This window comes from Asterias rubens, chromosome 11, assembly GCF_902459465.1.
Source record: "Asterias rubens chromosome 11, eAstRub1.3, whole genome shotgun sequence".
Taxonomy (NCBI): Eukaryota; Metazoa; Echinodermata; class Asteroidea; order Forcipulatida; family Asteriidae; genus Asterias; species Asterias rubens.
Genome location: NC_047072.1, coordinates 2,217,960 through 2,237,709, shown reverse-complemented (window position 1 = coordinate 2,237,709; position 19,750 = coordinate 2,217,960). Strand labels below are relative to the sequence as shown.

Below are 19,750 nucleotides of genomic sequence, written 5' to 3'. Positions count from 1 at the left end.
ACCGCACAACTGGCTCTTGTTACAGAAATCCTTGGGAGACTGTTGAAGACAAAGATTGCGTTCTTCGCTCTGGGTTTTTAATTGACCTGGTTAAAGCTGACCTGGACCCAATTTCAGGGCTTTGCTTACCGTAAGCATAGAATCTGCGCTTACGGAAGCAGGGAATTCGGTGCTAACGGCAAGCCTATTTCACGGGTTAGCGGCAAATTTTTGCTTACTGCGTGTGCGTACTCCGCGTTCATTACTAGGGATTCTACGCTTGCAAGGCTAGTGCAGAAATTCGGCGCTTACACATAAGCGGGGAATCATAAGCGCAGAATTCTGCGGTAAGCAGAGCCATGAAATTGGGCCCAGGTCAATATAACCAGGCAGAAGTCATGGAAGTGGGCTGATTAAAGAACATGTACCCATCAGGCCAGGTACAAGTTTTCCGGGAGTGAAACTTCCTGGGCTGTCATTTGACTTAAGTTACCTTTTTTGCTCGGTGAGCTTATCCCAAAAAGTACAGTGCGAACAGGGCTTTCAATCCACAGTACACAGTAAGCCGTACATGTACAAAACCAGCAGAACTTTGTACACAGTATAAACTCATGCAGTTAATGATGTTGCCAGCCTGGAAGGTACATTTGATAAGTGATTTGTGACAGTCTGTGGTAACAGTGTACGTCACGTCAGACAAATGAATTGACCAACTCGACAGACTGAAACAGAGATTACGTGTAGCGAGTTTTTTTTCCAAACATGTACGTAGATCACAGAGTTTGAATTACATCACAGGCCTGGAATTTCATCATTGAAAGGGCAAGGCCATATTCATTTTGCAAAGGGCACTTCCATTGGAAAATCTTAAGGTCTATGGGAAACTTTTGAAGGGGCACCAAGGCCAAGACCAGGGGGCAACAGACACTGCCTCTGTGGCCTGTGAGTCATTCCAGGCCTGACATCAATCATCAATGAGTGTCTGAAAAGCGATCACACTTTCCAACCGGATTGTTGAATGTGCACTAATTTTTGCAATTTTAAACATAGCTTAATATGAATAAAACTGTTTTTAGGTACTTGCACCTTCCTACTGCACAAAGCGCTTCACAGAATAACAGTAAAATGCACTTAAGACCTAAAACAGTGGAGCAGCTGATACCAGGGTACAAATTCTAAATACAGGTGCCAGTACATGTACAGGTACTTTATGTACTTGTAGATGAAAAGTTGCAACCAAAATCTAAAATCTCCCAACTTAGACTATTTTGTTAAACTATTTGGTCAGACATTTGAACATCAGACACTCAGTCGTGAGGTCACTAACCTGATGCTAAAACTCATTGGCCTTGGGCATGTGGTCCAGTGTAAATTTGGAGCCTAGATAGTTATCTCATATTTAGACCTTGGTGGTGGTCTTTGACCTGGACTTGTAGGTCTCAGTCTTGACTCAAACCTTTGGTTTTCATTGCCACTCTCTGACTTTGTGTCAGACCTTCAAATCTTGGTCTCAGTCTAAATTTCGCCCTCCCAGGGTCTCAATAACAACATCTTTAGCGCCCCCTCCTCTACGCCCACTACCCCCCATGGCAACCACCCCCAGTGGCTATCCAACATAATGCTACCCCATCTAGACATAACAAGTCCCCTCCTAAACAAGCCCACCTCAGACACTCCAAGGAAGTCACTGATTTCAAGAAATACTCTGCAAACAATCTTGGAGTTGTCTTCACTCTCTCAACTAGTGTGTTGTGTGTGCATTAATTTAAATACTGCAGTTAAAAACAACATCTTAGATATTACTTTGTCATACTCAAAAAGTCAACGTTTTGAACATAAATGTTATCTTTAATTCTACCTCTATGGAGTCAGGTTGTGAGTTCCCTGGCCTGATGCTCTAATCAATTTCCTCAGTGGCAGTGGTCTAGTGTAAATTTGGAGCCTTGTTAAATCTCACAAGATGCAAGAATACCTTGGTAGTGGTCTGAGACCTGGACTTGTCTTTCCTCCAATCCTTTGGTGTCACTCTCTGACTTTGTGTCTGACTTTCAGATCTTGGTCTCAGTCTCTCTCAATTCTGGCCTCCCAGGGTCTCAATAACAACACCTTTAGCCCCCCCCCCCCTCCCCCTCCTCTACGCCCACTACCCCCCATGGCAACCACCCCCAGTGGCTATCCAACATAATGCTACCCCATCTAGACATAACAAGTCCCCCCTAAACAAGCCCACCTCAGACACTCCAAGGAAGTCATTCATTTCAAGAAATACTCTGCAAACAATCTTGGAGTTGTTTTCACCAATAAATAGTGCAGTAATGAGAAAAACTGCTGATCCTAGATACTTGTAGGGGTAGGCGTTGGAAATGTGCCAATTACGCTCTGGTTTCCATGACTCATCAAAAACAATGAATTAAACTCCTGCTTGCCGTGGTCAAAATAAGTTATTTTTCGCTTTTTAGTGATAAAAACGGACATGCAAGTTTCACTGGTGATCATGTTGTACATTGATTGCTGCTGTGGTATTTGTGTTCATGGTAAACTCATTTTTGTTGCTCAACCTTAAGTTCTAACCAGTCATAAATAATATTGTCCCAACTTAAAGGACTAATTACAGAATTGGTTTTGCTAGCAAAAAAAGTTGCTGGCAGTGTAAACACTTAATCCACCATTTACATAAACTGACAAACCTGTAGAAGTTTGAGATCGATCGGCTATCTGGGTCATCAGAGACGTTGAAACCGATTACAAATTTTGCATTGCATCGATGCCAAAACTAAAATGAATAAAACGCTCCCTGAGCGATAAACTCCAAACGCGGAAATAGATTATTTATTTTTTTATCAAATATGAAATTTCAGACAGAAATATTTCGAGGGATGTTTTCTATTATCATCATTAAACCATGGAAGTTTTATGTAAATCTGTCATCTTCTCGATTTTTGTTTCTTACCAATTCTGTAACGTTCCTTTAAAGTCAGATTGCCAAATGTTTTGCGGCTGGAATATAAATTCTGATGAAGCAAAAAAACTATTTAAAAAATATTATGTTGTTGTCCTTTTAATGGCACAACGTAAACAAAATGTGTTACACCAAACAAATAACACGACCATTTCCCACAAACTGACACATTGTGTACACAAACACTTTAAAAAAACCTTCTTTTTTTTTACGCTTCAAGTTCAACAGCTGATTAAAATGTATGTTTGTGCAATTAATATATGTATATTATTTGTTTATTGATTTCTTATTAAATGTCAAGGCCACATTTTTAATTAAATTACAAAGCTTCAAGAGTTTAAACTTTTAATTATGCCATTCATCATAATTTCCCACTGGGTATCACTATCACATCCTACAATACATTTATGTCAATTAGCTTAGGCTGTATGCATCTACCTTTTAGGTCGTTCAGACACAATACTAAAGTCGGGTTAACTCATGGTTCAACGATCGAGTTCAACTCTGGGTGTCTGAACGGTACTGAAGTTAGACCGAATCGAGTTAAACCCACAAAAGATAAACCGTCCAGGGAGGGGGTTTCTCTTTAGACCACTATGGGTTTATCTTTTAACACTGTGTGTGGACAGAATAAAAAAAAACACATCCGGTTTAACTCACAACAGACGACCCATTGACCTCCGTAATCATTATGTAAACACACGGTGACCAATGAACAGGACAATAAACTGGATGTTAGAGTAACGGGGTAGCTTCAGCTTTAACCTCTTAAAACCAAAATGAACGCAAGAGAAACAACGCCCCTTGAAAGTTAAACTGGTTTGGGTCTAACATAGTACGTTGTCTGAACATACCCTTTGATTGTATTTCTAAAAACCAACCTTATTTCAGGCATCGATTACTGAATATGGCGAATAAGCTGGACCTCAAGTACGGGACAATTGCCCTCTTCACGATTTGGCGGATTTGGCTAGCTATGGCTGTTGCTAATTACTGAATATGGCGAATAAGCTGGACCTCAAGTACGGGACAATTGCCCTCTTCACGATTTGGCGGATTTGGCTAGCTATGGCTGTTGCTAATTACTGAATATGGCGAATAAGCTGGACCTCAAGTACGGGACAATTGCCCTCTTCACGATTTGGCAGATTTGGCTAGCTATGGCTGTTGCTAATTACTGAATATGGCGAATAAGCTGGACCTCAAGTACGGGACAATTGCCCTCTTCACGATTTGGCGGATTTGGCTAGCTATGGCTGTTGCTAATTACTGAATATGGCGAATAAGCTGGACCTCAAGTACGGGACAATTGCCCTCTTCACGATTTGGCGGATTTGGCTAGCTATGGCTGTTGCTAATTACTGAATATGGCGAATAAGCTGGACCTCAAGTACGGGACAATTGCCCTCTTCACGATTTGGCGGATTTGGCTAGCTATGGCTGTTGCTAATTACTGAATATGGCGAATAAGCTGGACCTCAAGTACGGGACAATTGCCCTCTTCACGATTTGGCGGATTTGGCTAGCTATGGCTGTTGCTAATTACTGAATATGGCGAATAAGCTGGACCTCAAGTACTGGACAATTGTTCTCTTCACGATTTGGCGGATTTGGCTAGCTATGGCTGTTGCTAATTACTGAATATGGCGAATAAGCTGGACCTCAAGTACGGGACAATTGCCCTCTTCACGATTTGGCGGATTTGGCTAGCTATGGCTGTTGCTAATTACTGAATATGGCGAATAAGCTGGACCTCAAGTACGGGACAATTGCCCTCTTCACGATTTGGCAGATTTGGCTAGCTATGGCTGTTGCTAATTACTGAATATGGCGAATAAGCTGGACCTCAAGTACGGGACAATTGCCCTCTTCACGATTTGGCGGATTTGGCTAGCTATGGCTGTTGCTAATTACTGAATATGGCGAATAAGCTGGACCTCAAGTACGGGACAATTGCCCTCTTCACGATTTGGCGGATTTGGCTAGCTATGGCTGTTGCTAATTACTGAATATGGCGAATAAGCTGGACCTCAAGTACGGGACAATTGCCCTCTTCACGATTTGGCGGATTTGGCTAGCTATGGCTGTTGCTAATTACTGAATATGGCGAATAAGCTGGACCTCAAGTACGGGACAATTGCCCTCTTCACGATTTGGCGGATTTGGCTAGCTATGGCTGTTGCTAATTACTGAATATGGCGAATAAGCTGGACCTCAAGTACTGGACAATTGTTCTCTTCACGATTTGGCGGATTTGGCTAGCTATGGCTGTTGCTAATTACTGAATATGGCGAATAAGCTGGACCTCAAGTACGGGACAATTGCCCTCTTCACGATTTGGCGGATTTGGCTAGCTATGGCTGTTGCTAATTACTGAATATGGCGAATAAGCTGGACCTCAAGTACGGGACAATTGCCCTCTTCACGATTTGGCGGATTTGGCTAGCTATGGCTGTTGCTAATTACTGAATATGGCGAATAAGCTGGACCTCAAGTACGGGACAATTGCCCTCTTTACGATTTGGCGGATTTGGCTAGCTATGGCTGTTGCTAATTACTGAATATGGCGAATAAGCTGGACCTCAAGTACGGGACAATTGCCCTCTTCACGATTTGGCGGATTTGGCTAGCTATGGCTATGGCTGTTGCTAATTGTGTTAATTTTTTGCATGCACCATGCAGTGGGAGACTTTGGCAGACACTAGTTAACAGTAGACTTACCAGGTAAATCTTGGAAATGTAATTTGCGCATACTCTGGACTAACTGGGAACTCACAAAATTACTCAGTTTTGTTGAAATCTGAAAATTATCCGTGGACACTCTGACAGATTTGAAGCAATCTGGCCGTAGCCACAGCAATTTCATAGTGCTGCTAAGCACAAAAGTTTGCTTAGCATGAAATTTCTTTCTTGATGAAAACAAGATTACCAACCGAATTTCCACGTGATATTCAGGATAAGCAAACAACAGGTGAATACCAGTAACAAGCATTATACAACAAATAGGAATTTGGTTGGTAATCCTGTTTTTGTCAAAGAAGAAATTTCATGCTAAGCAAATTTGTCTGCTTAGCAGCTGTAAAAATTTGGCCCTGGACAGAGTCGCCGTTTGGGAGGACAGAAACTCCTTCAATAGACTATATCGAATAACCCCTTTGCTGCTATGAAACTCGCCGTCTTGTAGGGCAGATGGTTTGCACGTCTAAATGCGTACATCAATGAAACACACAGCGTTCCCGGTGTGATCTATGGCACACGCATAGTACACCCACACGCGCACATGCGCCATTGGGTGTGGTGGCCGAGCTGTTAAGAGCACCGAATTCAAGCTCTGCTGATTCTGTTCAGCAGAGTGTGGGTTCGAATCCCGGTCAAGACACTTGTGTACCTGAGCAAGACACTTAACTATTATTGCTTCTCTCCACCCAGGGATAAATGGGGACCTGTGAGGGCAGAGATGGTTCTTGTGATTGATTTAGCCGAGTAGCGCATTTGTTGCTCGAGGCTGTATACTCCCCAGCGAGCTGAGATGGTTTAAGGAGTGAATTAAGTCCCAGTGACCAGGGGTAATAATTTGAAGTGCTTTGAGACACCCGTTCGAGAGTGAAAAAGCGCTATAGGCCTATAAACTCAAATATTATTAGTATTATTATTGTAGGGCAGATATTTTAATAGTGACGTCATACTCAGAACGGTCTATTTGGACTCGATACATATACATGTACCCGGTGATAAAAGGTTTTGAATCTGGTTCAATAAACTTACCGTACTCTTGAACTACAAACCTGAAGGAATAATATTCAGACTTAAGTAGCCTGGACAGTTGAGCAATCTAATTGGTCCAGACATGATCACTTAAGGCTGTATTAGCACCCAATATAGACTTGTTATTATCAAAGTCAGCCTGGCGTACACGGTACACACGCATGACTCATGAGCACAGCTGTTACTATCTCCGTATCGCAGGGTTTTAAAGATAGTGAATGCTGATCCGATAATAGACAAATTGACCTGTTTCGTCGTGACTGATTTAGTTCCAACGCTGATACTGTCAGCGTCGAAATTATCAGCAAAATGCATTGGGTGATTCTTCGGTTACTCACGTTTACTAGGGACCTGCAGGGCCTCAGTTTCTGCTTAGTAAATAAATGAAGGGGGAAGGATACCACTCACAGATGGTAGGCCTACATGTACTTATAGAATTGTTTTCTGGCTGGTAACCTTATTCTTAAAGACAGTGGACACTATTGGTAATTGTCAAAGACTAGTCTTCACAGTTAGCATGGTTAGTGGACCTCAAAATATGTATAAAATAACAAACCTGTGAAAACTTTAGCTCAATCGGTCGTCGAAGTTGCGAGATCATAATGAAAGAAAAAACACCCTCGTCATACAAAGTTGTGTGCTTTCTGATGCTTGATTTCGAGACCTCAAATTCTAAACTTGGGGTCTTGAAATAAAATTTGCGGAAAATTACTTCTTTCTCGAAAACTACGTCACTTCAGAGGGAGCTGTTTCTCACAATGTTTTATACTATCAACCTCTCCCCATTACTGGTAATCAAGAAAGGATAATTATTTTGAGTAATTACTGCAGAATTCTGCCCTTAAAGGATGTGGGTACTTTTTGTAACACAAAACCTATTGTCCACAGATTTACATAAACTTACACCGTTTGAAGATAATGATAGTAGAAAGCGTACTTTAAAAAATTACTTGCTGAGGTGCTGTAGTTTTTGAGAAATGAGTAAAACAATGTCATGAAAGTACGTTTTTAAATGCTAAAATAATTTTCGTCTCATGATCACTGAGACGAAAATTATTTTCATGACATTGTTTTACTCATTTCTCAAAAACTACAGCACTTCAGTAAGTAATATTTTCAGGGAAGCTTTCTACTACCATTATCTTTTTTTTTTATTTTTAACTTAGTTACTTTTTGTTGCTTTTTAAGTATAACAAGTGACCCTGTTCCACTATTGCTCTGCTCACTGTAAGCGAAAAATCTCTGCTTACGGAAGCTGCAAATTGGCACATCATAAATGTATTCTTCATATGTTAGCAAGGAAATGATGATGCTTGCACATTGTACGTCTCACTTCACTATTTGGTTTTACAGCTAGCGCGGAAATTTAGTCGGGGGGGCGGGGGGGGGGGTATCGTTTGGCAACAGAACATTGGAACACAACACTTCAAGGACTTGTTTGTCCTAACCATGCCAACTGCAATTCGAATCTGCAATGATTTTTTAAAAGTATCTGTGCTATTCAAAAAAAAATTAAAAGTTCACAAATTTACAAATAACTTGGTTTACAGAAGGTAATGGTGAAAGACTTCTCTTGAAATAATATTCCATGAAATGATTTATTTTTTTAGAAAACATTAAAACAATATCAATTCTCGATATTGAGAATTACAGATTTATTTTAAACACATGTCATGACACGGCGAAATGTGCGGAAACAAGGGTGGGTTTTCCCGTCATTTTCTCCCCATGTCGATGGCCATCTGAGCCTAAATTTTCACAGGTTTGTTATTTTATATAGAAGTTGTGATACACAAAGTGTGGGCTTTGGTCAATACTGAAAGTGTCCAATGGCTTTAAGCAAAACACTTTAAAAAAACAATGTTGCCTTGTCTTTCGGGTAGGACGTAAAGCCGTTGGTCCCATACAATACACTAATAAGAACTTGGTACATGCAGTAGGGCCTACTCTTATTGTTCAGAGAAGGGGTTCGCCCCGGTGTTTCTGCCAAGTGTGCCGCAGGACCTTGTAAACACATTAAGCTGCTACATACAACTTGATTTTATTAGTCACAAAAACTTCAAAACATGTCTTAAAAGTATCTCTCTGTACAAGTGCCTTGAGCACCTTATACGCCTTTCTGAATATTTATGCATGAGGTACGTCACAATGCTAATCCAAAACGAGGCGATGGGCGCAGCCACTGCAAGTGATGGGGGATGTGGGCCATAGCCTCATTTTGGGTAAGAATTATGACGTCATGCATGAGTATTAAGAGAGGCGTTTTGGTGTGGATAAATGTGTTATACAAATAAGAATACGGTATTATTATTCTGTATCAGATATCTTTGCCAGTGATCTCTAGAATCACAGGTAGTTCAGTATTTTAATTGCAAGTTTCAATTTACTTGATGAAAATCGAAATACCAATAATATGGAATTCATCTTGCTTTTCTTTTGACAGAAAAACATTGTTCATCGAGATCTGAAGCTTGGTAATATGGTGTTGAACAAGCGCACTCGCCGGATCACCATCACCAATTTCTGCCTGGGTAAACATCTAGTGAGTGATCGTGATCTGCTGAAGGACCAACGAGGGAGCCCCGCCTACATCAGTCCCGATGTCTTAAGTGGTCAGTGATGTGTAACGATGAGGGCTGGAGTTTTATGTTTATTCCTAATCAACCGAACTTGTTTCTTCCGTTTAAAAGTGAATTACCGATTCCAATCAGCTATGAGCAATACAGAATTGGTTTTGCCTGACCCCGCGTAAACCATATTCAGTTTTGTGCAGTCCTCAGTTCAATACCATACATTAACTCAACTCCCAAACTGTTGGTCTCTAAAACATGGTCAGTTTACCAGTGCAGTCCTCTGTCCAACAGAATCAAACCAAGCTATTTATTTTTGATGAGTGTGAGTTGATTGTAGGGTCAATGTAAAATAATAAACCATATTTGTTTATTTCTCAGGCAAACCGTATCTGGGTAAGCCAAGTGATATGTGGGCTCTTGGTGTGGTCTTGTTCACCATGCTGTATGGTCAGTTCCCGTTCTATGATAGCGTACCGCAGGAACTGTTCCGCAAGATCAAGGCTGCTGAGTATGTCATACCGAAGTAAGTAGGATAGGAGTTAGCTAGCATCTACCTGCAATACATATACAGGCATGAGAATCTTCCGGTTTAAACCGGAATTCCGTTTTTTTTTTCCTTTCAAAATTGTGGTCTCCGAGTTCGATGTGAATTTGCTATAAAATTCGGGGGGTAGGTTTTTGGGGGTATACATTTGGATTTCTCTAATCCCTCTTCTCTAGTCAGACAATGTCAGTTTACCTTTGTAATTGTTATTATCGCGGATCCACACGTACGGCGTTCATGAAAAAAACGGCACCTAAAAACTAAACAATAAATTGCCGTCCAGCAACTGGCCCAGTTTACGGCTTGTGGTCTTCCTGGCATCGCGCATGCATGCAGCAGCAGCGACAGATATATAAACTTGTTTGAATTGTTTGAGCTTTACATTCCTTATTTTCCCTTAAACCTATTATTAAAATAAAAAAAAGGAAAAAACTCACAAAAGTAGCTCACTTCTACCTGGAAAAATAGGTGTCAGAAATGCATCAGAGACCACCACAGATATATAAACTTGCCTCATTCCTTGCTTCGTTTATAGTGGTACGGTTCAATAATGTTTGCGTGTAATGCGCTTGCTGCTGCAGCAAAGATAACACGTGTGGAGACTTTTGAAAGTCTACTGAAAAAACAATGCACGTGTTTGCACCATGTGTACTGTGTACTGTGTACGTGCAGGTTTGTACACGAACCAATGAGCGGCGCGGCACGAATCTGAGATCGCCGGCAGGCCATGGAAAACTGGTACCTGTTATTGCCTCACAACCAGCGACAGATATATTGGGAACCAGCGAATACACTGTACGTCCGGACGACGTGCTTTCTTCACTGGTTCTATTTCTATGTTGGGGTCTAATCTCAACCTCGTTCCAGTTATACCCTATGCTGAATAACAACCTCTTTCTCAAAAACACATCGCTCTCGCCAGATATATAGGCCTATATATATTTTAAAATGTGCGTCATTTAAAATCATTAAAATCACAAACATTTAATTGCAAAAGAATTTCTTTTACACAACCAAATTTCAAATCAAGAACCTATAAAAATGGTTGTTGGTGAGAAAAAAAGCATTTTCAAGGGCAGAAATAAGGGATAAGATCGTCAGAAAAATTAAAATAATATTACTATTATTTGTTTTTTTCCCTGTCTTTTTCTGGAATTGTTACAAAATCGCAGGCGAACCCAAAATTGTTTGAATTGTTTGAGCTTTACATTCCTTATTTTCCCTTAAACCTATTATTAAAATAAAAAAAAGGAAAAAACACACAAAAGTAGCTCACTTCTACCTGGAAAAATAGGTGTCAGAAATGCATCAGAGACCACCACAGAGCTTCTAAAATACCCGGTCGTAGGGGACTTCGCGCTGCGCGCTCGTGTTGTGTGCTTCGCACACTAAAATGATGGAATATTGACATTTCTGATCAACTGAATTTTTTTCCTGTTTTTTTATCATCACCCATTCTCATGCCTGCATATATCAATAGTAATACAATAGGGTTTGATTTCATGGCTCTGTTTAATGCAGAATTCTGCCCTTAAAGGATGTGGGTACTTTTTGTAACACAAAACCTATTGTCCACAGATTTACATAAACTTACACCGTTTGAAGATAATGATAGTAGAAAGCGTACTTTAAAATATTACTTGCTGAGCTGCTGTAGTTTTTGAGAAATGAGTAACACAATGTCATGAAAGTACGTTTGTACATGCTAAAATAATTTTTGTCTCATGATCACTGATTTTTTTCATGACATTGTTTTACTCATTTCTCAAAAACTACAGCACTTCAGCAAGTAATATTTTCAGGGAAGCTTTCTACTACCATTATCTTCAAACTGTGTAAGTTTAGTATAAATCTGTGGACATTGTGTTTTCTGTCCTACAAAAGTACATAGACCCAAAGTAGATTAGTGCCCTTTTATACTTGTGGAGAACTACAGTACATTTAGGAAAAAATCTTCTTGCTGTAAATGATTTTGGGGTAATTGACCGACATAAATGAGAGATTGAAAAAATAAAGCCCACTACAAGTCAATAGAGGGCGGTATTTATTTTTATTAAGGGCATGCCTAAATTTTGAGCTTGTTCAGTCCTTGGAAGCAGCAGTTGTTGCTGACAAACGTGAAGAAAGAAACGTACATGTGATGGATTTTAGATCATTCCTGCATCAGTCACTCCATCATCATTCCTTCATGTCACCGTGGTCAAGTGGTTAGACTGCAGAACTTGCAATCACAAGGTTGTGGGTTTGAATCCCCCAGCTAACCGCTGATTTCACAATGACTAGAATAAATATTGTCGTCTAGTTAACTGAATCACAGTTTCTTGATTTGTGTAATTCATCATCATAGAAGTTAAACCAATGTTTGTGAGAGAGATTGGCTATTGCCAGCTTGGTGTTTATATCCCTTGTGGGAGTTTGCCGAGTTCCCTTGATGGGAAGATCATTCAAACAATCAAACAAACAATCAAAAAAACGAACAAACAAACAAACTCCTGGAGTACATGTACCTCAAACTGACAGCAAGTTAGCACACATTCATGTAGCTCTATGAAACTGGGTTCTGATCTCATTATGTCTCTGTTTTATTTTGTTGTGTAGCGATGGTCGTGTGTCTGAGAATACGATAGGACTGATCAGAAACTTACTGGTGTTGGATCCTGCAGTAAGAATGTCTGCTTCTCAGGTCTCAGAGGAACTGGATTCTACTTTGGCAATGTGGTAAGATGATGTTAATAAGCAGGACAGTTCTTTTCAGAACTGAGAAGTCTCCCGAACACACGAACAACCTACTCCGCGGTAGTAGAATAAAGCAAGACAGTTCTCTAAAAGCAAAGTCTACCTGGCAAGTAGATACACACATGGTGTTACCGCAAATTGATGAGTGTGTGATTGAAAAATTGAATTAATAATTTCCTTGTTTCAGTGCAACAAGGCTGTGAAGCGTGGTTCATACTGTATGGCGAGGTGCGAACCATTTGAAGGTCCTAGATTGGTTTTGGTCACTGTAAAGCATTTTGCACACAGTCCCATGTACCACCCTACTCCACTGAGGGCACTCGCACACAAAAGGCAACCCACACAATAACCCTGAGCCTTGCAACCTGTCAAAGGGCAAAGTGTTTCCTGCAAACTTAACACAAAGCTTATAAATAGGCAAAAGTATACATGGTATAAGGAAAAATACAATATAGTCAGGGCCCAATTTCATGGCTATGCTTACTGGCGAATTCTGCGCTTACCATCACGATTCCCCGCTTACTTGCAAGCGCTGAATTTCTGCGCTAGCCTTGTAAGCGTAGATTGCCAAGTAACGTGGAGTATGCACGCGCAGACGCCAAAATTCGCTGCTAACCCGTGAAATAGGCTTGCCATTAGCACGGAATTCCCTGCTTCCGTAAGCGCCGATTCTGTAAGCAGAGCCATGAAATTGGGCCCTGATGTGATCATTTCAGATGAATAAAGTTTCTACTTGCTGAGAAAACCGCATAATTAAACTCACTTTATTTTCAAAAGAACGTGACAGTGGGTTCTAATCGCATCCCCTCTGGCCACATCGGCAGAAAATTCGATTTAAAAAAAATTGTTTTATTCCAGTCTGAAAGCTTACTGATTTTGAAGCTTGGACTAGAACCATTTTCTGTGTAATATGTAGGCTTACTTCTGAAATGAAGTCATATTCAAGAAAAATGTTTTTGTAAACCTAAAAAAATGCAATAAAAAAAAAGTTCAGCTGATTTTGGTTGTTGCAACCAAAATTTAGGACAATGCTTTTACATGCTGAAAATTGTTCATGTTTTTTCTGCTGTTTTCTCCTGGTATATTATTTTACATGGTTGATCACACAAAACATGAACACTACCTGCGACTTTTTTGTCAGCTCATCGAAGTTGCGAGAAAATGATGAAAGAAAAAACACCCTTGCCGGACGAATTTGTGTGCATTCAGATAAGAATAAAAGACTTCTAGCTTGAAGTCTTTTATTATTTTAGTGAGAAATTACCTCTTTCTAAAAAACTATGTTACTTCAGTGGGAGTCGTTTCCCACAAAGTGTTATACTATCAACAGCTCTCTATTTGTTTTGAGTAGTTACCAAACGTGTACCTTCCCTTTAAAGGCAGTGGACACTATTGGTAATTACTCAAAATAATTATCATCATAAAACCTTTCTTGATTACCAGTAATGAGGAGAGGTTGATAGTATAAAACATTGTGAGAAACAGCTCCCTCTGAAGAGACGTAGTTTTCGACAAAGAAGTAATTTTCCACAAATTTGATTTCGAGACCTCAAGTTTAGAATTTGAGGTCTCGAAATCAAGCATCAGAAAGCACACAACTTCGTATGACGAGGGTGTTTTTTATTTCATTATTATCTCGCAACTTCGACGACCGATCGAGCTAAAGTTTTCACAGATTTGTTATTTTATGCATATGTTGAGGTGCACCAACTGTGAAGACTAGTCTTTGACAATAACCAATAGTGTCCACTGTCTTTAAAGGCAGTGGACACTATTGGTAATTACTCAAAATAACTATTATCATATAACCTTACTTAGTGACTTGGAGAGGTTGATAGTATAAAACATTGTGAGAAAGAGCTCCCTCTGAAGTGATGTAGTTTTCGAGAAAGAATTAATTTTCCAGGAATTTGATTTCGAGACCTCAGATTCAGAATTTGAGGTCTCCAAATCAAGCATCTGGAAGCACACAACTTTGTGTGACCATGGTGCGACAAGGGTGCTTTTTTCTTTCATTAATATCTCGCATTTTCAAGGACCGGTTGAGCTCAAATTTTCACAGGTTTGTTATTTTATGCATGAGATACAACAACTGTGGAGGCTAGTCTTTGACAATTACCAATAGTGTCCAGTGTCTTTAAGACCGATCATGACAAAGAGCCCTTATTCTTACCGGAAGGTCAAAGGTGAGGGTCATAGGTCTTTGGGGATATGATCAGGGCTGGATTAGTGGATCAGAGCTGAGCTTCTTATTGAACCTCCCACAGGGTGGAAAGATAATCCTCTGGAATTCCAGGATCAGAGGTCAAGATACTGGATCAAGGTCAAACAAGAGTGGCTTTCACTGGTGGCTTAACTGCTGAATGTGGCACACTTTGCACTTTATTTTGAGATCCGCCCTGGGGGTATAACCCCATTAAAATTACACAGGGGTTTCCAGATGATTCTGAAACTCTGTTAGTTTTGTGTATAATACCATGTATCCTGTATAAAATCAGCAGAATTATGTGTATACATGTAGGCCTAATATTAAGAATTTTGAATTTCACCGAGTTGATTCTTTTTATATGTAAAGTTCTGTTATGTGAGGGGAAAAGGGAAAAAAAAACATTAAACTACAACAAACGCACAAACAAGAACAGTTGATATTGTTTAAATTACAAGTGACTGGAAACTAGAAACTGCTCACTTGTTTTTCTCGCAATGTATTGTACAATTACTGCTTTGTTTACTAATTTGGATTATTGCCTTTAGGCGAGGTGCCAGTTTCCATAGTAGAAGCCTGTAAATATTGTAAAAGTTGTTGCATTGCAAAAATATTAGTGTCACCCTTTTTTCTATTAAGAAAATAGACATTTATTATAAAAAAGAGGAAAGTCAATAACTTTTATCAAACAACCCCCTTTGAAATTGTGATGGACCAATCCATGTAGAATGTGGTCAATAGAGGGCATGCTTCATTCACACTGTCCCCTACTGAACATTTTATATTAAGTCAAGAGTGTGTAAAGATTTTAATAATTGTTTTCATTCTAAAAACAACTCGGGTAGATTTGCCATACTGTCATAGTTGTAGGCCATTATTTATACCCTGGTTGAAGTTTTTTGTATTATTCAAATCGAATCTGATAAAGTAGCTTTTATGCACTGTATGGTATACTAGGCATGCTATTTTTCCTACTCGTGTCTGAACACTGTTTTGTTGTTGCCAGAATTAGACAAATTGTCTATTCGAGCCTACACCATGGGTACATATAGGTTAGCGCTTGTACTCAATAAATGTTCCCACTTTTTTTGAAAGACCAAATGTCCTGCCTGGTGTTCTTAAAGGTACACGTTGCCTTGGATCGGTCGAGTTGCTCTTTGAAAAGCGTTTGTAACCTTTTGTTATAAAATGCATGGGTAGAAAGATGTTGTAAAAGTAGAATACAATGATCCACACAAACATGCCTCTTAATTGCACAGTTTTCCTTTTACCTCGTAGACTAACACGGTCAGCCATTTATGTGAGTCAAATTTTTGACTCACATAAATGGCCGACACAAAGTGAAAGGAAGACCACACAATTTCGAGGCAAATTTGTGTGGATCATTGTATTCTACTTTAAAAAACATCTTTCCAACCATATGCATTTTATAACAAAAGGTTACCAAAACTTGTTATACAGGCCAACTCGTCCGATCCAAGGCAACGTGTTCCTTTACATACTCAGTAGGCCTACTGAGTAACCAGAGTTTTGACAAAACCAAATAATATTCTTGATCCCTGGTGCAAGTTTGACATCTATCTCAGCATACAATTTATCTTGAGTGTTTCTTTCTGTTTGATTTACAGGAAATCATTGGCTTTGCAAGGAGAGCAGTTACAAGTAGTACCTGATCTGGAGGTAGAGGGAGGAGAGGGTGATGAAGAAGTAGAGGGTGTGCCTCCAGTCAAGAGAATGAAGGAGACACCCTTACAGACTCCTCCTGAATGGGACTTAAAGGTATGGCTTCATTTTCATCTTAAAGGCAGTGGACACATTGGTGATTACTCAAAATAATTATTAGCATCAAACTATACTTGGTAACAAGTAATGAGGAGAGTTTGATGGTGTAAAACATTGTGAGAAACGGCTCCCTCTGAAGTTACGTACTTTTCGAGAAAGAAGTAGTTTTCCAAGATTTTGTTTTTGAGACCTCAGAGTTGGATTTTGTTTTGAGGTCTCGAAATCAAGCATCTGAAAGCACACAACTTCGTGTGACAAGGGTGGTTTTTTCCCCCATTATTATCTGGCAACTTTGACGACCAATTTTCACAGGTTTTTTTAATTTATGCATATGTTGAGATACACCAATTACCAATAGTGTCCAGTGTCTTGAAAATGGTGTTGAATGACATTTTTGTTAAATACTCTATGAAATGTGACCTTATCGCACATCCAAAACATGGGTTTGTACATTTGATAGACTTGTGTGCGCCAGTCAAAAGTACAATCCTGTTTTACTTTCATATTGTCACAAATCATGAATTAACTAAAAATTCCATTAACAAAAAAAGGTACTGATCATATATTTGAAATGCGAAGTAATTAACAATTTAATAATAATATTTTCCAATGCTTATTTTCTCTTTTTAGATCCATCAAGATCGCTGTGTCGTCAGTGTAGACAGGAGACTCCACACACCTCCAAAGAGGCGTTTAGTACACCCACCAGTACATAGACTAAATCAGGACGCCAGACCGCTTACGCCAGCAGAGGTTATGGCGCATCGGCATCTCTTGATATGAACATGTACACTGAATCTGTATCCTTCAAGTTAGTACGTTTATTTCATAGTCATCTTCATAGGCACAATTTTAAAGAGCTTCTTGGCCACAAAACTCACAGCTAAGCTTGAAACAAACTCGCCACAAAAAAAAACAGTGTCAAGTTTACTGTTTGTGACTGCTTGAGCACAATATTTACAGAGAAATTTGCTCACCAGAAAAAAGGGTCACAAGGAAATAAAAAATGTGTTGTGTGTGTTGTTTATGTTTCGCTGTGTGCTCAGTTTTCCGATTTGCAGAGAAGTTCAAAATTATTAGTGATTTTTTGCTTCATTAATTTGTGACATTTGGCTTTTGAGGAGTTGGTAGTGGCCGTCTGGTTTGATGACAGATCTTTCTTTTTTTTTTGATCGGAACATTTACCTATGTTCATAAATAAGATTTGTTCTGTGAACAAATCTTTAAGTTGATCCAATTCAAGATTTTTTAGTAACCCTTCCGACTTTATGTTGGGTTCCATGAAGTACAGGCCCGTAATTTCTCAGTAATTTTTCTCAAAAATTCCTTGAGCCTTCAAATATTTTTGAAAGATGTGAAGCAGTCACCAAAGTAGTTAATGAAAATTCTATTAAACCCTGCTCCATACGAACAAGTAGATCAGCCTTTGTGCAAAAAATTGTCCTACTTTTTTTTGGAAGTACCAAATATGCCTGGGGTCAATTTCACAAAGATAGTTCTAACGTAGGACTCGTCCTAGGACTCTTTAGGAGTTATTAAAAACTTAAGGTTAGTCCTAAGTTAGGACGAGTAACTCGGGATAAGACTAGTCTTTTATCCTTTTGTGAAATCCAACCCTGTTGTCTTACAGTAATGCAGTCGTTTTGTCAGTCTATTATTCTGCTTGTTTGTTAGTTTCACACAACAAGAGACCAGTGAAGCCAGTTTGTACTTTTTATAGTTCTGGATTCATTCCCTCCTGCAACTTCGTCTATTTACGATCTGACATGATCGGAAGATCATTTTGTCGTGGATCATTAGACATGCAGCGGGAATGTCTCATCAGTCTATAATTGACGCTGTGCTCGCTGAGGTGTAGCTTATATTGATCGAGTTCATAATTTAAGGTCTTCGATGTTCAACGACCCAGGTATACCAGGATGTTTTTCTATTTAACAGAGCGAGGATTTTTTTTTTAACCGGGCTCCAAACATTTCAAAGAGCAAAATTTAATAAGTTGTTGCACTATGAATATGAACCCAACATGTTTGAAGAGACAAATACAGAACTGTTTGAGTTTCATGCGAGGATCCTGAAAGAAAACCCTATTTTTCAAAGATTTTCTGAGGGGGGGGGGGGGCTTGTTTATGGTTGATTTACATCAATTACTGTAGGTAGTATTTTTTCCTATTTTGATTGTGGTCTTGTAAACGATTTCCTGGTCCAGTAAACAATTTGAGCTGCAAGTCTTGCAGTCTTGGGGATCACACTTCCTGCAATGCAAATGCGAAGCAAATTTTGACGTCACAGCTCTGTTTTCGTTGCAAATGTTTTTCTGCAGTTGATCACATCTGAATTTCTTCCGAAATTATTTGTTGCCGCTTTGTGACGCGAACATTTGTATCACATTCGCAGGAAGTATGAATGGGAGACTTTCTGGGACGATAGAGGGCAGCAGACTTACCGGGTAAATCCATTGTTCTCAGAATTATGCGCATGTTCAGAACTACGTAAACAATGGAAATTTACCCGGTATGTCTGCTGCCGCCTAGCGTTGGAAAGTCTCCTATTGGGCTTAAAGGCAGTGGACACTATTGTTAACTCAAAATAATTATTAGCATAAAACCGTACTTGATTACGAATTACGAGTAATGGGGAGAGGTTGATAGTGTAAAACATTGTGAGAAACAGCTCCCTCTGAAGTATAGTAGTTTTCGAGAGAGAAGTAATTTTCCACGAATTTGATTTCGAGACCTCAGATTTAGAATTTGAGGTATCGAAATCAAGCATCTGAAAGCACACAACGTCATGTGACAAGGGTGTTTTTTCTTTCATTATTATCTCGCAACTTCGACGACCGATTGAGCTCAAATTTTCACAGCTTTGTTATTTTATGCATTTGTTGTGAAGAGTAGTCTTTGACAATTACCAATAGTGTCCACTGTCTTTAACGCTAGTGAAGGCCAGAGCCTAATAAATGTAGGTACATGAGCATACAAGCATCCCTGTTATGGCAGAAAACACCGGTACATGACAAGTGAAATGGATTGGTCTAGTCCCAGATAATATCTGTAGATCCTTCTCAGATGACCTCACTATAGCCAGTGTCGCCCTTACCAGTGGGGACCGGCCAAAATACACTCAAAGTGGTGTGGCTGGCTAGTTCAGTGGCTGAAAAAGAAAAAAAAACACGTTGCCTTGGATCGGTCGAGTTGGTCTTTGAAAAG

General features: G+C 39.6%; 1 protein-coding gene across 1 annotated transcript in view; it reads left to right on the top strand.

Annotated features, from left to right (window-relative positions):
* The window catches only part of LOC117296938 (serine/threonine-protein kinase 40-like), a 32,157-nt gene extending 14,100 nt beyond the window's left edge, over positions 1 to 18,057 (top strand). The window contains exons 5-9 of the mRNA XM_033780044.1: positions 9,147 to 9,315; positions 9,655 to 9,799; positions 12,419 to 12,538; positions 16,391 to 16,541; positions 17,175 to 18,057. Of these exons, the coding sequence (XP_033635935.1) occupies positions 9,147 to 9,315; positions 9,655 to 9,799; positions 12,419 to 12,538; positions 16,391 to 16,541; positions 17,175 to 17,327 (738 nt within the window). The 3' untranslated portion in view covers positions 17,328 to 18,057. The remainder of the gene's footprint in view (positions 1 to 9,146; positions 9,316 to 9,654; positions 9,800 to 12,418; positions 12,539 to 16,390; positions 16,542 to 17,174) is intronic.
* The last annotated feature ends 1,693 nt before the right edge of the window (positions 18,058 to 19,750 follow it).